At 31.8% G+C, this 19,280-nt stretch overlaps 1 protein-coding gene across 3 annotated transcripts; it reads left to right on the top strand.

Annotated features, from left to right (window-relative positions):
* Window positions 1-2,459: 2,459 nt before the first annotated feature.
* LOC115887641 (kinesin-like protein Klp10A) lies at window positions 2,460-18,841 on the top strand. Of its 3 annotated transcripts, none has more exons than XM_030907105.1 (5): window positions 2,460-2,847; window positions 8,669-8,821; window positions 11,845-12,149; window positions 12,513-12,822; window positions 17,738-18,841. In XM_030907105.1, exons 1-5 carry the CDS (start codon window positions 2,808-2,810, stop codon window positions 18,763-18,765), a joined length of 1,836 nt encoding a protein of 611 aa, XP_030762965.1. In that variant the 5' UTR covers window positions 2,460-2,807; the 3' UTR covers window positions 18,766-18,841. The 3 variants fall into 3 exon arrangements, with proteins under 3 accessions (XP_030762965.1, XP_030762966.1, XP_030762964.1); XM_030907106.1 differs by having other exon boundaries at window positions 2,838-2,979; XM_030907104.1 differs by lacking the exon at window positions 2,460-2,847 and adding an exon at window positions 8,424-8,563.
* Window positions 18,842-19,280: the final 439 nt, after the last annotated feature.

The raw sequence follows: 19,280 nt of genomic DNA, 5'->3' as shown, positions 1-19,280 counted from the left end.
GGCAACATTAATAGTAAATAATGTAATGTAATAAATCGCTTAAATTCTGCCAAAATCTTAGGGTAGGCGCCGCCTACCTTGCCTACACTGACGAGCCGCCACTGGTTTGGAATATGTTAAGGATTCTTTTAGTGTATGAAACAGGAAGTGACCAAAAACAATTGAATATACGTCAACCAATCCTAATTTATGTCATATACTAACATACCAAATCTCGTTTTTTTATCTGAGAAAATAAACAAGTTATAAGGGTGAACCACTTTTTATAGACGCACGGTATAGACTATAAATAATTATTATACAATACAGACGGACAGACAGCAGAAGGACAGAGGACCAGACGGAGAGTATACATATTTCACAAAATTTGTATAATTTTAATACAAATTTTGTGAAAGTGAATCCAGTTATTTATTACTTTTTCAACATTTCAAACTACACTTTTTGAAACATGTCCTTCAAATCCTTCTATTTAATAGCTGTTAGTAAGAAGTTTCATTTTAAGTATGCGCACATAGGGCACACATAATTGTTGTTATAAATTTTGTGCTTCTTTGACATTTTAAAAGCGCAAAAAAATTTGCTAATTAAAATTATTAATAACTAAAAACGTCAATAGTCACTTTTAACCACAAAATAGAAATCAATCAATAGTTGATTTCTATTTTGTGCTTTTCTTTTAACTATTAACAAAAGAAAAACATTTTAATACGTACGGTGCCATCTATGAACGAGCCATAATAGGACTCTATTAATATTGAAAAAGAAATTTATGTTGGAATTTTTTTGTCTACTATAGTGACATCAAACAGTGATTTACCAAAGTCCTTTCATAGAGAGCGCTTCATACCGTTTAACAAGAGCAGTTCTATTCATATCCGTTAGATGGTGGAAGATATACTTATAAAAGATGAAAATTTTGAATAAGTTTTTGATTTTGAATATAATGCAAGACTCTAATAGTGCCACTATTATTATAGTGGCGCATATACGGGAGGGGTAATGGGGGTGGTAATACCTCTCCCAGAAATACATTTATTAATAAGATAAAATCTGCTATAAAATTAATAATACCAAAAGAAAAAATCCAAACCATTCCAAGTATATTTGTTTTCACAGTCACAATATCTTTCGTCTTTCGTCAAAAATTCAACTTAAATTTAGGACATTATTTAAATATTGTCACTACTCCTTTTGGACTCCATCTCTAGATTCGCCTCTGTGCTGTAATGTATACTTATTAAATATTGAAATTTGTAAATAACTCTGTATATCTATTTTTAAATTTAAAATTATTTTTTAAATAAAATTACATTGAGTCTGTTTGTAGCAATCTGCGAGCAAAGGTAATGGGATAAACCTAGTTATGTTTGATTTTTGAAAAAAGTAATACCTGGCCAAAGTGACTTAAACTGAAAGTACGAATGTACTGATCATTTAACATGAAAATGTGTTCTGACGTTCATTGTTTGTTCAGTATCACTGAATCAGTCAGACTGCGTCAGCGAAACTGACAAGTGAGAACCCGCCTTTAAATATATTTTCTAAAATTATACAGGGTGTTCCTTAATGATGTGCTAATCTTTAAGGGGGTTGATTCTTGGATCTATTCTAAGAGAAAAACTTCATAATGAATGTATGTCCTAAACATCTTAATTTCTGAGATACAGGGTGGTAAAGTTTTCTAAAAAAATACTTTTTTTCATAATAACTCTGATTTTATTATAGATATCTTTATGAAACTTGATACATGTCTTCTATGTATCAAAATACCTTTTTTGGTGTACAATGAATTTTACTTATTTCAACCAGTGCCGTCCATACGAGTTTTACACTGAATATGTTTGGAGAAAGAGGTGGTACACCACTGACCACTGACTCCTCTTAAAATAAAAATTATTTTCAAAATCTTCATTCATTTCTAAACATTTTACTCTTTGATTTTTTTCGTCCGAATCATAGTTTTTCAATAAAAAAATTAAAGTCAGTTTACTTCAGGGTCAAATCGCTGAAAATCTGATGCGGTGACTGATGTTGTATGGAAATCATTTCTGCATCGGCTGGAAGGAAATGAAAAAATAAAACAATTTTTTTTTATATCAAAATAAGTATTTTGATGCATGGAAGACGTGTATCAAATATAACATCAGAGAGATTTAAAAAAATAAAATAAAACATTTTACCACCCTGTATCTGAAAAGTTAAGATGTTTAGGATAAAATATCACCTTCGTAAATATTAGCATGTCATTAAGGAACACCAGGTATACTAATAAAAAATAAACTATTTTCTCTGTCGATATAATTAACAAAACTTAACAAGTGTTAAGTTTTCTTCTGTTTAATCAATTTTATAAGAAGTACTATTTCATATTTATGCTTTTTACATTCATTATTTTAATCTATTGCATTTTTTACCTAAGTAATTACTCTATGGAAAATCATCATTCTCGCAGTTGTGGAGATGCTTTGAAGTGACTGTGCTGTGATGTAGATAGTTCATTGGAAATATTGATTTTTTGAACTATTTCTTATTTGCCCTACTAAATTATCGAATATTAAATACATTTCTAAAGTAACAGCAGCGTGTTTGGTCGATATTTTTCGGGAAACATATAACTGCACCACTGTATAGATCAGATCATATTTTACTTTCAATTAAGTATCTCGTCCAAAGATCTCGTCACATATTATTTCTTAGCTACGACAGAGTACCTACTGCGACACGGTAAAAAATTGTGGTAAACGATACTAAGTACAATAAGTCACTGTAAATTTCAACGTAGCTAACACATCGCTACTGTCAAAATGTTCCTGCAGAAATATATTTTGATTCACGACAGTCGAGGTAAGTGAAAATTGGCACGTGAGTCAGATCTATGAATATAACTGTAGTAGTTATTGCATATTATATTATGTTTTTAATAGTGTGGGAATGATTATTATGGAGTAGATTCTATTATTTCTATGACTAAAAGAAGTAAGTTTAAAATTTATGTTGCGTAAAAAGTACCTATATATTATTGTAAATTTAATTGGAATCTTAAAATCCATTACCGTAGTAAAAAATTACCTAGATACTTAACTATTGTTTTATCAATCTATTTTGTTTTGATATAGATATTTTGAAATTTTTTAATTCCTTGTTTTACGTCTATACTTCGTTTCCCTGTATCTACCTATAAAGGACGATTTTGGGTTACCTATATTAAATAACATTAGAGGGCATTCGGCTGCCAAAAACCTGTACTAGTATAAAAAATTCTATATAAAATCACAGATTAATTTGTTATCTGTGATAAAATATACATATGTATAGTTTAAAAATCATATCGAAGAGAGGGAGAATCAGGGTGATGATCACAGGATTCCTAAAAGTTTTTTGCAATGTTTACCAGTTAATTTTAGAATAAAATACTGTTCACCGGTCAGTTTAAAGAAAATTATTTGGACTATGCATGGGTTTGAAACTATTATTACTAATATTAGGTTTATCTTATACCCCTCTGATCGATTATACTTCGCTGATGTGCTTTAATTAACTGTATAAATGTACAACCTGCAAAGCAATTTATTGTTATATTCAATTAGTACTATACCGGGTGCGTCTCAAAAGTGGCTCACCCCTATAACTTTTTTATTTTTTCAGATAAAAAAAAACGACATTGGGTATGCTAGTATATTCAGTTCAATTCAAGTCAATTCAAAATGTCTTTATTAAGTATATAAACAGTTGTATAGAAATTAAAATAATATCGATGGCGACGTTCACATTTGTGCTCTTCCACGCAACCATCCCAAAAAAAAAATAAGTAAGAAAAGAGTAGTAAAATGAATAATCAAGTTATTACAGAAGTATGATTAAAGACCTATATTATTCAATAATTAATTACAAAATATATATAAAAAAATAAGGTAATATGAAAAAAGTGAGAAAAAAATTGAACATAAGTTTAAATATTAGACTTTCAACATACGCTCTCCCAACACATAGCCCTTCACTCTCTTTTTAAAAGACTGAATGCCAGAAGGGTGTCCGATATCGTTGGAAATATCATTGTGAACTCGGACCGCATTATAGGAAAATGGACGCTGGAACGAAGCTGATGATATGACCTAAGTTATTGACGTATTCAATTATTTTTGGTCACTTTCTGTTTCAGTGGAAATTACAACAACTTTGGATTTTTAAATAGCACCCTCGCTATTTTTTTACTTTATTCGATAGAAAATGACATTCTGAATAGAATGACAGATCATATGTCAACTTTTGACATTCCCATTTAATAAAAAATCGTATTTTAAAATTCAATCTAGAGTGCCACGGCTATGTTAATAACACTAATTCTTAATCAAGGAGCCTTGGAAAAATAGATTTGATCGGCTAATGTTTTTAGTGTCTTGTCCTGGTAAATCGTATTTTTAATCATATCTCAGTTTTTTCAAATGAAACAAGGGTGGCTCATTAGCATATTGGAAAAAAGCTTTTTTTACGAATAATTTGGTACCACACACTTGGTACTTCGAGTCAAATTTTCATTACGAAACGCAAGTTATAATTTCAAACAAACCATATGCAAAAATGTCAAAAGTTGACATATGATATGTCATTCTATTCAGAGTGTTATTTTCTATCGAATAAAGTAAAAAAATACCGAGAGTGCCATTTAAAAATCAAAAGTTGTAGTCATTTCCGGTAAAACAGGAAGTGACCGAAAATAATTGAATACGTCAATCTGTCCTATTTTATGTCTTATACTAACATACCAAATCTCGTTTTTTTAACTGAAAAAATAAAAATGGTATAGGGGGGCCACTTTTAAGACGCACCCGGTATAATTAAATTTATTACCAACTAAAATGAAATCTATTTAAGAGTCCTAACATACCGATGCTGACCATCATGCGTCAATAAAATTGAATAGGTATGTGTGAAAAGATCAATTATTATTCGTAGAGTTTAACCATTGGCGTAACTACAGAGGGATACTAGATACTGCTGGAGAGCGTAACTATTGCTACCAGAGAAATCTTGCATTTTGACTGAATTATGACTCTTGGCTAAATATTAATTTTTATTTGCTTGTGATTTTGTAAAAATGACGTTATGTAGTTTTATTAGTTCAAAAATGTGTTAGTTCTTATTTTTTTACTAAATTTGTAGGTATTTACGTAGTTCACTGGAATACGGTTTGATAACCAAGTCTATGAAATTTATTGATGGAGAAATTCATGTAAACGTTTTATTCAAAATGTGTTTATTTTTTGATATTATTATTATTTCTTTTTGAAAAACAGAAGCCCTAAACCGCCACCTGGGCTCAACACTAGGCCCCCTCCTGTGCTCAACACTAGGCCTCCTCCTGGGCTCAACACTAGCCCCTCCACCCCTCTATCTGGGGAACACTGGAGATAGAGAGTCTACATGGGATAAAATGGGGAAAAATTGCAGTTTTGTGGGGTCATAAATATGCGCATTTCAGATATTTGAAAAAGTTCATGACTTAGATATTTGGAAAAAAACAAATTTGGGCTATTTTACAAATGGTCTGCAACCTAATTCTATTATAATCTGTTTTAGACAAAAAGTTTTCAGATAAAAGTTGTAGATAATCATATCCTTAACGAGACTGTGTTCCTCTCTTTTAAAAAACTAAAACCTGTAATTTTTGACATATGACACAAACATATGTTTTTTAAATGGAAATCATAGTTGGCCATGACTTCATAAAAGCGCCATTTTTTAAGCTTTTTAGTGATATAAGCTATAATATGTTTTTTTTTCGAAAAATTACTGACTAATAGCCATATATAGTTATATAGTTTAATTTACATATTGGTGTTTTGCAGATATTCGCGGTATTATATTACATATGGCTCTTCCAACAGTACATTTTAACTAAAGCCACCTAATATGATCTTTGACTGGTATTTTACCATTGAAACCCCCACAATATGTTGTATAATATAGGATATCTTTAAAATCGCAAAAAATCTGGGAAAATTTTAAATACAAAAAATGTTCATTATTTAAGTCTGCTTTTAATTGAAAAAAATATACAAGGTGTCGCATTTAAAAAAAATATAGATATAGCACTTTAAATATTCCGATTTTGGTGACCCCATAATAAACACCCTGCATAGGACAAGGCAAATCTTTCTTCGCGGATTTATTCTGTTATCCTTGGTGTTTAGGAAATTAATGCCAAGTATTAATAAAGTTAAATTCACTCCAATGTTTAACCACTTTTCGGATATAGTGTTTTTAACCAAAGTTTTAGTAAAAAAGAAATAGAATGACAACATAGTGCTTCAAATTAAAATAGTGCACTATACCGGATGCGTCTCAAAAGTGGCTCACCCCTATAACTTTTTTATTTTTTCAGATAAAACAGCGAGATTTGGTATGTTAAATTATATGACATAAATTGAGATTGATTGACGCATTCAATTGTTTTCTTTCACTCTCTCTTTTACCAGAAATTACTACAACTTTTGATTTTTAAATAGTATAAAATAAAATGACACTTTGAATCGAAAGACATATCATAATATGTCAACTTTTGACATATCTATTCGCCCAAAAACAAATCGTATTTTAAATTTCAATCTAAAGTGCCATGGCTGTGTTAAAAACACTAATTTTTAATAAAGGAGCCTTGGAAAATAGATTTGATTGTCTAATGTGTTTAGTGTCTTATTCTGGCCCGTTAAAAGACGCCCAAATCGTATTTTTAATCATATCTCATTTTTTCAAATAGAACGAGGGTGGCTCATTAGCATACTTCGATAAAGCATTTTTTTACGAATAATTTGATACCACACACTTGGTATTTCAAGTCAAATTGTCGTTATAAACCGCATGTTACAATTTTAAATAAACGTAAATAAAATATGCGAAAATGTCAAAAGTTAACATATGATATGCCATTCTATTCAGAATGTCATTTTCTATCGAATAAAGTAAAAAATACCGAGAATGTTATTTAAAAATCAAAAGTTGTAGTCATTTCTTGTGAAACCGGCGGAAGTGACCGAAAACAATTAAATATGTCAATCAATCATAATTTATATCATATACTAACATACCAAATCTCGTTGTTTTATCTGAAAAAAAAAATAAAAAAGTTATAGGGGTGAGCCATGCACTTTTGAGACGCACCCGGTATACAGAATTTTATGCTGAATCCAATTATCTACAGAAAATAAGGGGTGCAATTTAAAAACATTTAAAACTTTATCATAACATTTTTGTGACACCCGGTATTCAACAATATATTTTTAGGATATGCACCATTATAAACAATGCAGCAACATATGTGTATAAAACTTTTTTCATATCTTCGATAACGACGATATTGGACTGCCTCGCACTAATGGGCCACCCTGTAGATTTTCTTTATAACTATCTTCATACGCGAATAGAAAGGTCTTTTTATTAAACTTGAAAAAATACCTATAGGAAATATTAATTATGAAGTATCATATAAATAAAATTTTTGTCATACGCTCCCAAAAACAGCTATTTTACGGACTCATTTCAGTCCGTAAAATGTTTCTTTTTCGGCCTAGGCCGTAAAGGTCGTCATGGCAACCTTTATGGACTAAAATGTCTAAATTCGTTATTTGGTTGTTTTATTTTGTCATTCGAAATTTGTCACAAAATCACATAAAATTATACATATATTTATAATTAAATTATTAAATACTAACAATATCAAAAGCTAAGTTATTTGTTTAAAGTAAGTACCTAGGTACTTACTTTTTCGTGGAAATAATTTAGCAATACATCTTCATTTACAACGAATACGCCATTTTTGTCTTTCCATTCATTAAAAACATCATATTCTTTCTGGTAAATGGCACGAGACTTCACAGGAAGTAAATCCAACACGATTTCTTTGGCCTTATTAGCAATATGTTCGGGATTTTGGAACATTTTAAAATTGTTGATGAATTTGTGTGATTTTGTGACAAATTTCGAATGACATGTCAAAATGCGATGAAATAAACAAACTCGTTACTAAGATATGAATTTATAAGCCAACTTTTTCAAACATTATAATTTCAAATATGGAAAATTTGCAAATATGCGTTCTAAAAAACTGTAAAAAGCGTATGACAAAAAATAGTGTATGTAACACGTACCTAAATTATGTTTTTTAGGACTCATCTACTATTTCGGACTCGGCTAACGCCTCGTCCGCAAACAGTAATGATTCGTCCTAAAAAACATCATTTTAGGTACTAGTTACATAAATAGCTATTATGATAAAATTAATAATCTTTAAAATTATTAAGTTATTACATATACATATTTATGTAGAAAAACGCAATATCTGACCATAACAGAATGGAACAATTAATGTTAGATCGCTCACCAAATAGATACCTACGCGCTTTCCTTATTTGATTTTAAAAAAGGTCGTCCTTCTCAGAATAGACCAAGACAAGCTTGTCTCATTCACCTGTATTTATAAACAATAGCATGTTCGTCGTAATTCTAACATTTTGTTGCATTTGTTGTTTTTATTTCCGTCGAAAATTTTTCCTTTTTCTGAATGGTAAGTGATTTTAAAATTTCCCTTTCAAAATTTCTCGGTGCTTGTGTTAACAAACAAGGTGTATTTTGGCACAAGGGAAATAAATTGACGCATGTTGTTTGACAGGAGGGAAAATGTTTCCGTACCTCATAGAAGAGACGAAAAGATCTTCGAAACCGTCTTCGCCCACCGGAAAGAGTAACGAAGAGCACACAAAAACGACTTCGAGTTACGTTTCATCACGCCCCCCTAACGATAATTCTTCTCCGAGACTGCAAGGTTAGTTTTTATTTAAAATAACGTAATGTAAAATAGATTTGGATGCATTGTTACTTTCTCCAACATCTCTTATTTGGTTTTAAATTTATAATGGATCAAAATATCAATTAATAAAAACCATTTTTAAAATGCTATATTCAAAAACCAAATCTTCTAATTTCAAGATTATTCTGTCATTTTTAATAATGAATGAAAAAGTATTAAATGAGAACTATCATTTATAAAAGTAATTATAATAAGCTATTTATTCTATTAGTTTTATGGTAAAGAAGTAATATACAAATTACATACAAGTACTATTAATTAAATAACATACTAATAATTCTAGATATCTATAAAAAATCATTGATTTTTTCAAATTCTATCTATTTCTCTATAGAAAATTACTTAGGTTACCTACTAACTGCCGTTGGTAACGGCAGATCTACTCGTAGAACGATTTATGATAAAATTTTATTTTTGTGTTTGTATTTCCTATCAAGAATAACATACCTAGGTATAAGAAAATGTTAATTTATTAGAAACATTGAATAAGGCCAGTATTACACTATCAAATTTCTTTGTCATAGATCTCTTATAAAAGATATTTGATGAAAAATTTGCCATTGTTGATATAAACTCAACGGCAAAAAAAACCGGCCACTTAAAACTAATCCCAACTTTAAAGTAGAATTTCTCGCGAACCACTCATTAGATTTTGATGATTTTTTTTTAATTGTAAGTTAATTCCTTCTTAACGGATGCTACGTCAGAAATTTTTATTCCGAATTTATTTTGGGTATATACAGGACACAACAATAAGACGAAGTTTTTTGCACAAATTTTGTGACACCCTGTAGGGTGCAGTAGCTGTAGTAGCTATTGCTAAATCAAATCACATTGTAGCCTCATCTTTTGTGAGCATTTTGTTTTTTTTTAATCACGACATTATCTCTGTTTGTATTGCAGATACGCTGCTTTAAAACGAACGTCTCGGAAAAATGCTTCGCAGGCAGAAAGTCTTATGTGTAAAATAATCAAGGCGACATAGGCGAAAACGGATTTATGAGTATTTGCAATATGACAACACCGGTTGTCAAATTAAAAAATGCCATTACATGTGATGGGTGTTGCTCGTATTGTGGTTTTAATTGAGGATGGCCGAAGTCAACGTTATGTGTCGGATACCCTGGGTATACCTCGAACAACAGTACAGAATGTCTGGAATCGGTATATGGCAACGGGAAATTTCACCAGGCGAGTGGGTTCCGGAAGGAAACGGAAGACAAATGCAATTGACGGCCGCTTTATTGTTCGGAATACTTTACAAAATCGTAGAATTACAGCGTTTTAGAATCAACACCTGCTACAAGCCGTGCGTAGAACTCAAGTCAGTGAGAGAACAAACGAAGATTAAAAGAAAACAGCTTGACTGCAAGGAGGCCTGCCACAGGACCCCAGCTACTTCCAAGACATCGCCCAGCACGTCTTCAGTTTGCGCTTTTACATGTGAATTGGGATATTGAGCAATGGACTAAAGTCCTTTTCACGGATGAATCGCGGTTTTGCCTGCGAAGCATTTTTCCGATACGTTCGTTTTAAAGCAGCGTATCTCCAATACAAACAGAGATAATGTCGTGATTAAAAAAACAAAAAATGCTCTCAAAAGATGAGGCTACAATGTGATTTGATTTAGCAATAGCTACTACAGCTGCTGCACCCTACAGGGTGTCACAAAATTCGAGCAAAAAACTTGCTCAAAATAAATTCTCAAAATAAATTCGGAATAAAAATTTCTGACGTAGCATCCGTTAAGAAGGAATTAATTTGCAATTTAAAAAAAATCATCGAAATCTAATCAGTAGTGAATCCATCTCTGAAATTGGGACTCGTTTTTAGAGGCCGGTTTTCTTTTTGCCGGTGAGTGTATATACAATATTTTTTAAAATCATACGTTTACATCATGATTTGTTCCAACCGGACGAGAGAACCGTCCTAGAACGGTAATTTCCTATCAGTCAATTCATTTGTTAATCTTGACAAACGATCAAACTTTTCAAACAATAGTGAGCGACTAGAAATTATCGTCCCAGGATCGGTTCTCGGTGCGGTTGGAACGAAAAGAAAACAAGGTATGATATTGCGCAGGTTGGCCCCTACGTCACAGGTGATAAACAGCACCATTAGTCGGCAAGCTCCGCGCGCGAATTCGTCACATTCGCATTCATTCGTAATTTACACTGTCAAATTCTTTTCTGTCAAGTTCTTTTTATGACTCCATAATTTTATCAAAGGGAAGACTTAAGATTGCGCTGCCGCCGCCGCGCCGTAGAAAAAAACATAAAATTTAAATATGCGCCGAAAATTTTTAGAACAGGAAATGATTCAAAAGAGATAAGTATTTGAGGCGAAGGCGCGAGTTTAAAAAAATACAAATTTTATTTTCATGTCACATGAAATAAATTATCGATTTTTATTCAGCAGCAATAGACTGGGCCTCTAATATATAATAATAATTGTTTTATATTCTAAAAAATAAAAAAACCAAGCTTTTTTGGGTAATGCTTAGTTATATGTTACTTTTATTTTCTTATCTATGGTTACTTTTCATTTTTTTATGTACCTTTAAAAAATGTTACAGCCCAAATAGCCCCAGTTATGTCCCTACTAGCAAAACCTGTGCGTAAAACTATGCTCGCTACCGTAGTTGAACTGATGTAAAAAGTTTTATTAGGTTGAATAATAAATTATAATACACGTTAGACCTTCTGAAGATATCAAAAGATTTACCTATTCATATTTTTAGAATTTTTGCAAATTGAACTTACTAATACCAAAGAATATTCTTTGCTAATACTTTTCAAATAATATTATATATATCGTGTATTTTTATAAACCAGTTGTTTACGGGATTCTCTGATGTGGCAGTATCGCCGGAGCATGAACCAAGCCTATATTGATTACGTATTTCAATGATCCCTGTCATTCGCTGTTACTTATTAATTGTTCCGTTCTTCCGTAATTAATTCTTTATGATTCTTTAGCCCTCTATGCGTCTCCACTTTCGAGTCCACCAAAATCACCGACACCAAAGAAAGGTATCAGATCCAGACGGGATTCGATATACGATTATAAATCAGAAGCGGCGAAAAAAGTCGAACAAATTGCGAAGAATAGGGACGAAAGAAGACAGAGGCAAGCCGACGAGAAGGCTATAAAAGACCAATTAATGCATCTGGAACAAAACAATCCATATTGGGAGTTTGCACAGATGATTAACGAATTTCGAAATGGTCTCGAATTTAAACCGCTTAGAGAGCACGATGCTGTAATTGAAAATCAAATTACGGTAAGGAAATACCTACAACTGATATTGAGATATTTAATATTACCGATTCTGAACCGTCCTAGAACACTACAGCGCATGCTTCTGATATGCGTATCATGGTTCGGAATCGGTAATAAAAAAACGAAATAAGCTATCACTTAAAACTATTTGATTAGATGATCTGCAGTGGTTCTGAGAAAAGTGTGCATCAAATGGTTTTTTTTTAATTATTATTACCTAGTGACAAAGGTAAAAATTATGAATAACTGTATATTATGTTATTAGTGCTTTTGCTTGTTCTAGAATTGATTTTTATATTTAGTAAATTTGAACAATACGGTATGGTGTATGTATTTGAATAATTTTTTAAAACATCTTTTTAAGGTATGTGTTAGAAAGAGACCTCTAAACGAAAAAGAAGACCGAAGAAAGGAGGTAGATGTAATTACAGTAAATACCCGAAATCAGTTAATAGTTCACGAACCCAAACATAAGGTAGATCTTACAAAATACTTGGAAAACCAACATTTTCGCTTCGATTATGTATTTGATGAAACCTGTACCAATGATATTGTATACAAATTTACTGCAAGACCATTAGTGAAAACAATCTTTGAAGGCGGCATGGCCACTTGCTTTGCCTATGGTCAAACTGGATCAGGAAAAACGCACACCATGGGTGGAGAATTTAAAGGTACCTATTTCTAAAATATTTATATACAAGGTGACTAACGATAACGATTGGTCCGAACCAATAAAATATTTTGACTGAATAATAAATGGATCCCTAAATTTCTTGCCATTTTCTTCTCTATAAGCTCTCTTAACGTAAAGATATACAGGGTTCAAACGAAACAAGGCAATTTAGCAACCCCACAATTCCCCACAATTCAAACCCCACGCGGGGGTGACATCCATCCTTAAAATCTTAAATGTAATTCGGGATCGAGTAGCACATTTGAAACGTTATTAAAGCCTCTTTTCAGAGCCGTCTCATTTTTTAATTTTTTGTCACATTTGGTGGAATCGGGCTGAAAAATAAACTTTTCATAAATTGATGATGCTTTTATATTTGATTAATTGTACAGGAATCGAAATGGGGTCTAAAATAAGAAATTTAGTTTATATCAACAAGATTTTGCTTAAGGAATAATACAAAAAAGTAGTACCCTGCTTTGAAACAATTGACACAAAATCAAACAAATTGAAACAAACTTGATTAAATGTTCGAATTGAGCACCCCCTGCACCCACCGAGTACAGGTTCTGCTCAAAGGGTTCTCGGACGTATTGTAATATTTTGGGTGTTATAACCGCGCACTCGTGTACAATTCTTTGACGTAATATTTCTACTGTCTCCGGTTGCGTGGCGAATACTTTTGTTTTGAGATGTCCCCATAAAAAAATCCAGCGGAGACAATCCGATGACCTAGCTGGCCATACAAGAAAGGGGACCCTTCTTCCAATCCTTTCCATCATTATGACATTTCCAAAAGATCCAGATACATATTTCAATCCAGAAAGAACGGGCCAACTAGACAGTCACCAAAAATTCCGATTCCAAAGAACACATTAATTTTTTCAGGGTACTGAGTTTGAACCTCACGGAATTCTCTAGGATTGCTATCAAACCAGTAGCGACAATTGTGGCGATTTACTGTTCCATTGAGGAAAAATGTGCATTCGTCCGAAAAGCACATGTTGAAAAGAAGCCGTGGAGTAGCAATGATCATTTCACTTAGTTCTTCACAGAATTGTAATCGTCTGTCGTAATCATCTTAGTTCAATTCTTGGACTAGATGAAGTTTGTAAGGATGGAATTTGTGGAACTTTAGTAACCTGTGAACACTACTCTTACTTATTCCTGTGGCTGTTGCCAATTTTGTCTAACACTCATTCTTGGTTCGGCCTTGATTTGTCCTAGAACTACCATTTGCATTGCCTCATTGTTAACTACACCAGGTGGAACTTCTTGCTTCTTTGTAAGAACACTTCTAGTTTCTCTAAATTTAGCTAGTAATTCCAGCTCGTACTTTCTATTGACATGTTTATCTGGGTGTCGGTCATTAAATTACTGTGCTATTCTATTGCCACATCCGTCATGACTAAAGAAAGTTTCAATTATTTCAACTTTATCTGCAGTAGAATAAATAATCACGTCAGTTCACAATAATACTAAATAATCTTACAATAATACAAAGAACAGTAATCCTTACAAAATATTAAGAATACTTCTAAACTGAATGACAAGATGAAAAAGAATTAGCAGTACTGCCTCAAAAGAAGATATTAATAAAAACAACTTTTTACCTACCAAAAACTTGTTTACATTTTTGTTTCTTATCGGCTAGTACACGTCTTCTTTTCTACAAGTGCTTTTCGGATCAATGTATACTTTTCATCTACGGAACAGTAAATTGCCACAATTGTTTCAAAGCAGGGTACTACTTTTTGTGTATTATTCCTTAAGCAAAATCTTGTTGATTTAAACTAAATTTTTAATTTTTAAATTTAAGTATTTCATTAAAATTAGCTTCATCAGTCTATGAAAAGTTTATTTTTCAGCCCGATTCCACAAAATGTGACAAAAACTTCAAAAATGAGGCGGCAGCGCTGAAAAGAGGCTTTAATAACCTTTCAAATGATGTGCTACTCGACCCCGCATTCGGCATTACATTTAAGATTTTAAGGGTGGCTGTTACTCCCGCGTGGGGTTTGAATTAGGGGCTTCAAAAATAGTCGCATCTTATTTCCTCTTCGAAAATAAAGTTGACGTGTTTCACCGCTTTGTCCTTTACACACCAGAAATGCCTCTAATTGCCTTGTTTCGTTTGAACTGGGACATCCTGTATATCTAAATCCGCTCTGTGTTCTGTTCCTCAGTATCCTCTATAGATATATTCTATCCATCGAAATGAACTTGTGACACTAATACCTCTGTAATTAGTGCATTTTTATTTTGGACCTTTCTAAAGAATTGAAAAAAAATTGGGCAGCGTTCCCTCATTTGGGGTACCTCTTGTCCGTTTACTAACAGTAAAATCATAATTATGTTGTGTCATATAATTTATTTTATTATATTTTACTTCCTACGGTTAACCGTAGCAAATTAAGTCAAAAACAAATATTATTTTTGTAATTTTAATATATTGCTATACTAAATTGCCCAAAGGTGGTTTAAAAAAAAATTACTTCCTATCATGTTTTTCTTTAAAGGTACTAATAACTGAGATAATTACTAATTATTATTAATAAATTGAGTTAAAATGAGTGTATACAGGGTGATTTACGGCCATGTTTTTGGAAACGGAAACTTTTATTAATTTTTATAATTTACATGGTATTTTCAAAGTTCAGGTTGGTGATACAACAAACTACTATATGATAAAAAAAATCGACGGAATCAGAGTAGGCTTGGCCAAGATCGTTGTCATTTTATATGGCGAATGTCACCGATCGTCATTTCTGCCTGGACCTCTCTTCCCTTCAGTTTTACCTTTGATGATAAGGTGTAGTAAATGATATTTGTCGTTCCCGAGAATAGGGCTAAAGTATACCGATTTTTTTCTTTATTATACTTAGAAGCTCTACCTTGGTTCATGCCATGTAACACCAAAATTTACCGTGTAAAATATATAAAGAATAGAAAAGAAAAACGAAATTATCGGGCAAAACCTACAGTAAGATTAGCCATGAAAACATGACCACATATAAAAACATGACCAAATATGACCAAAACATGGCTAAAATATGACTATCCGTAGACCACTTAGTGTTTCTGCCTCGTTTACTTCCCTTTTTCTTTTTTCAGGATCACTAGATCATCGTTGCTGATCCCTCTCGTATTGATGAAGCCGGAAGGCAGAAACAAGTGTTTACGAGTAGTCATATTTTAGTCATGTTTTTTGATGGTTCATGTTCTTGTTGGTTTTGCCCGATAATTTCGTTTTTCTTTTTTATTACAGTGCCTACGATAACATCCTTTGTTTATATACAGGGTCCGGCAATAGTGCGTCGAGCATCTGTAGCTCCTATCTCCTATAGAATAAAAAAACTTGAGAATTAAGTGCAGACCTAAAGTATGTTCTAGGATGTATTTCAGGAAAATATTTTAACTTCTATACGGTGACCCAAAAAAGTGTGAGTGGATCGGAATGATTTTTTTTAAATGGAATACATACTCTGTATATTATTGTATTTTTGGCTTCCTTTCAGACCACTTTATATAATCCTAAAATATGAGTAAATATATTTCGATAGTTTCAGAGATATTAATAAATAAATAAAAAAAATATATTTTCAGGCTTTTTTGAAAAAAAAAATAAAAATACAAGAACTGTTCTGAAATCAAAACTATATTAGTTATTTAGTTTAGATGGTCTGTACTTACTTTGCTATAAATATGGTAATCGTAAATCGTACAGGATGTTCAAAATTCTACACCAAACTTTTTAAAATATAAAATAATTTTTCTTTGTTTTTTTTTAATGGAACACCCTGTATATTGTTTTTTAAATATATGAATAATTAAGAAATGAACATTTTTTGTATTTAGAGTTTTTCAAAATTTTTAATGGTGTCGCAGATATTTGCGGTTTTATATTTCATATGGCATTTTCACCTGTAATTTTTTTTAAAAAAGCCACTCAATAATTTTTCTTATGCGTGCATCTGCGAAATCATTAAAAGTTTTGAAATACTTTAAATAAAAAAATGTTCATTTTTTAATTCTTCATATATTGAAATAATAATATACAGAGTCTTACATTAAAAAAAACAAAGAAAAATTATTTTGTATTTTAGAAAATTTGCCGTAGAATTTTGAATTTTTATTTATTTATTAATATCTCTGACACTAACGAAAAATATTTACTCGTATCTTAGGATTATGTAAAGTGATCTGAAAGGAAGCTAAAAATGCAATAATATACAGGGTGTTCCGTTTTAAAAAAATCATCCCGATCCACTTACACTCCGATCCACTTACACTTTTTTGAGCCACCCTATAGAAGTTAAAATATTTTCCTGAAATATATCCTCATCATACCTACTTCAGGTTTACACTTAAACAAAATTCCCAAGTTTTTTATTCTAGGAGCTACAGATGCCCGACGCACTATTGCCGGACCCTGTAGAGAATATATAGCATTTATTCTGTAAACTTTGGTAATGCAGAGTCATTTGACATGTGTTCCAAGGTCCAAGGTATCTTCAGTATTCGATGAAATAACTTCAAAAGCTTCGATCTTCCTTATTGCTGTCACTTTTAGGGTCCAGGATTTGAATCCATATAAGAGCACAGAATAAATGTAGCACTTGACCCTACGATAAAATATAAAAATATTAATTAAAAAAATAAGACACAATGTCTATACTTTTAAGCAGATTAATTTCTTTAAAAAAGACTTCTGGATATTTCGTCCACTAGAAGAAAATTTACAAAATAAAATAATTATTTTTTTGTAAACTCCGATTCGTGATAGTAGTGGCGAAATACCTTGAAGTATTTTTTGAAATAATAAGAAACATTATAAGTATATAATATCAGCGCCATCATTTAGTTAGAAACACCCTTTGTGACTTTCTTACATAACTTTATTTTACTTTTAGGTAGACAACAAAATTTCAAAAACGGGATATATGGATTAGTGGCTATGGATGTGTTTAAATACTTAAATTGTCCTAAGCAATCCAAAATGAATTATATCGTATCGGCCAGTTTCTTCGAAATTTATGGCAAATTGGTATTCGACCTTTTAGCGAAAAAGCAGAGATTGCGTGTACTGGAAGATGGAAAGCAGCAAGTGCAAGTTGTCGGTTTGACTGAAAAAATCGTGACAAAAGTGGAAGATGTCCTCGAATTAATACAAAAAGGCAGTCTGGAAAGGACTTCAGGACAGACATCGGCGAATTCAAATTCCTCAAGATCTCACGCGGTTTTTCAAATAATTTTGAGAAAGGCCGGATCTAGAAATGTGGAGGGCAAGTTTTCTTTAATAGATTTAGCCGGAAACGAAAGGGGCGCAGACAATAACAAGTCTAATAGACAAACTAGAATAGAAGGAGCTGATATTAACAAAAGTTTGTTAGCATTAAAGGAATGCATCAGGGCTCTTGGCAGAAGAGGCGCTCACTTGCCTTTTAGGGGAAGTAAACTGACTCAAGTCTTGCGAGATTCCTTTATAGGTGAGAAATCTAGAACGTGCATGATAGCGCTCATTAGTCCTGGAAATTATTCTGTTGATCATTCATTAAACACGCTGAGATATGCGGATAGAGTAAAGGAGTTGATAGCAACTGATTTGCCTGCAGACGATATTGTCGACGAAGTCATGATAAACGAAGAAGATTCAATGGAAGATGTTATAGATGAAGAAATGCTTAAAGATGAAGAACGGATGCTTAACATTTCGTCAATGGAATGGGAAGTGTTAGAAAGTAACAGGCATGTTATCGAGAGCTGCGTATATTTTCATAGAGTGGCATGTGATCTTTACAAAGCTAGTCAAAAAAATGGTTTCGATAAGAATAGTTACGCCACCAACTGGAAAAACTTACTTGGTGAAATGATTGATATACAGAAAGAGGCTTTGCTTAAAGCTAACGAATTTTGCAATATATTAGATGGACGAACTTAAAACATTATCAATGCTCTTTTTACTTATTGCATTTTCACGATAAAAATTATTATTAATAAAATGAGTTAAAATGAGTGTATATACTTATATATTTTTATTTATATTTCAAAGTTTTAATTTATAAATGTACAGAAATTATTTTTTTGTTATATAAAAAGCTACGGTCCATATATCCAGTAGATATATGTATTTTTACGTTATTAAAAAAATATAAATACTTTTTAAATCAAGTCAAGTGTTTTGTTAAAAGTAAGATGTCATACCGGCAATGTGCATTTGCACTTTATTCTTGACACGTCAATTCTGAATGTTTCTAGATTGTGGGGTAAGTACCACAAGAAGGATTTGATTAAGTAATTAAAATATAAAGATAAAAAATCATGTGTTTAATTAGGTGATAGAGGATATATGGCAGTGATATTCGTGTCTGTCATTTTAATATACACGTCAATTGAACTGTCTGTCACCTTCCCTGATTTGTTGGACATATTTTATATCTAATTTATTTTAAAATT

Source organism: Sitophilus oryzae, unplaced genomic scaffold (genome assembly GCF_002938485.1).
Source record: "Sitophilus oryzae breed Bouriz unplaced genomic scaffold, Soryzae_2.0 scaffold_578_pilon_pilon, whole genome shotgun sequence".
Lineage (NCBI taxonomy): Eukaryota > Metazoa > Arthropoda > Insecta > Coleoptera > Curculionidae > Sitophilus > Sitophilus oryzae.
Note: the sequence above shows the minus strand (reverse complement) of the source record. Positions and strands in the feature narration are given on the sequence as shown.

Bases quoted from the DNA above. Each gene is read 5' to 3' on its own strand.
- LOC115887641 (XM_030907104.1), top strand. From the start codon at position 8,488: ATGTTCGTCGTAATTCTAACATTTTGTTGCATTTGTTGTTTTTATTTC. The intron at 12,150-12,512 runs GTAAGGAAATAC...CATCTTTTTAAG, and splicing joins TAATTGAAAATCAAATTACG to GTATGTGTTAGAAAGAGACC. The intron at 12,823-17,737 runs GTACCTATTTCT...TTTTACTTTTAG, and splicing joins CATGGGTGGAGAATTTAAAG to GTAGACAACAAAATTTCAAA.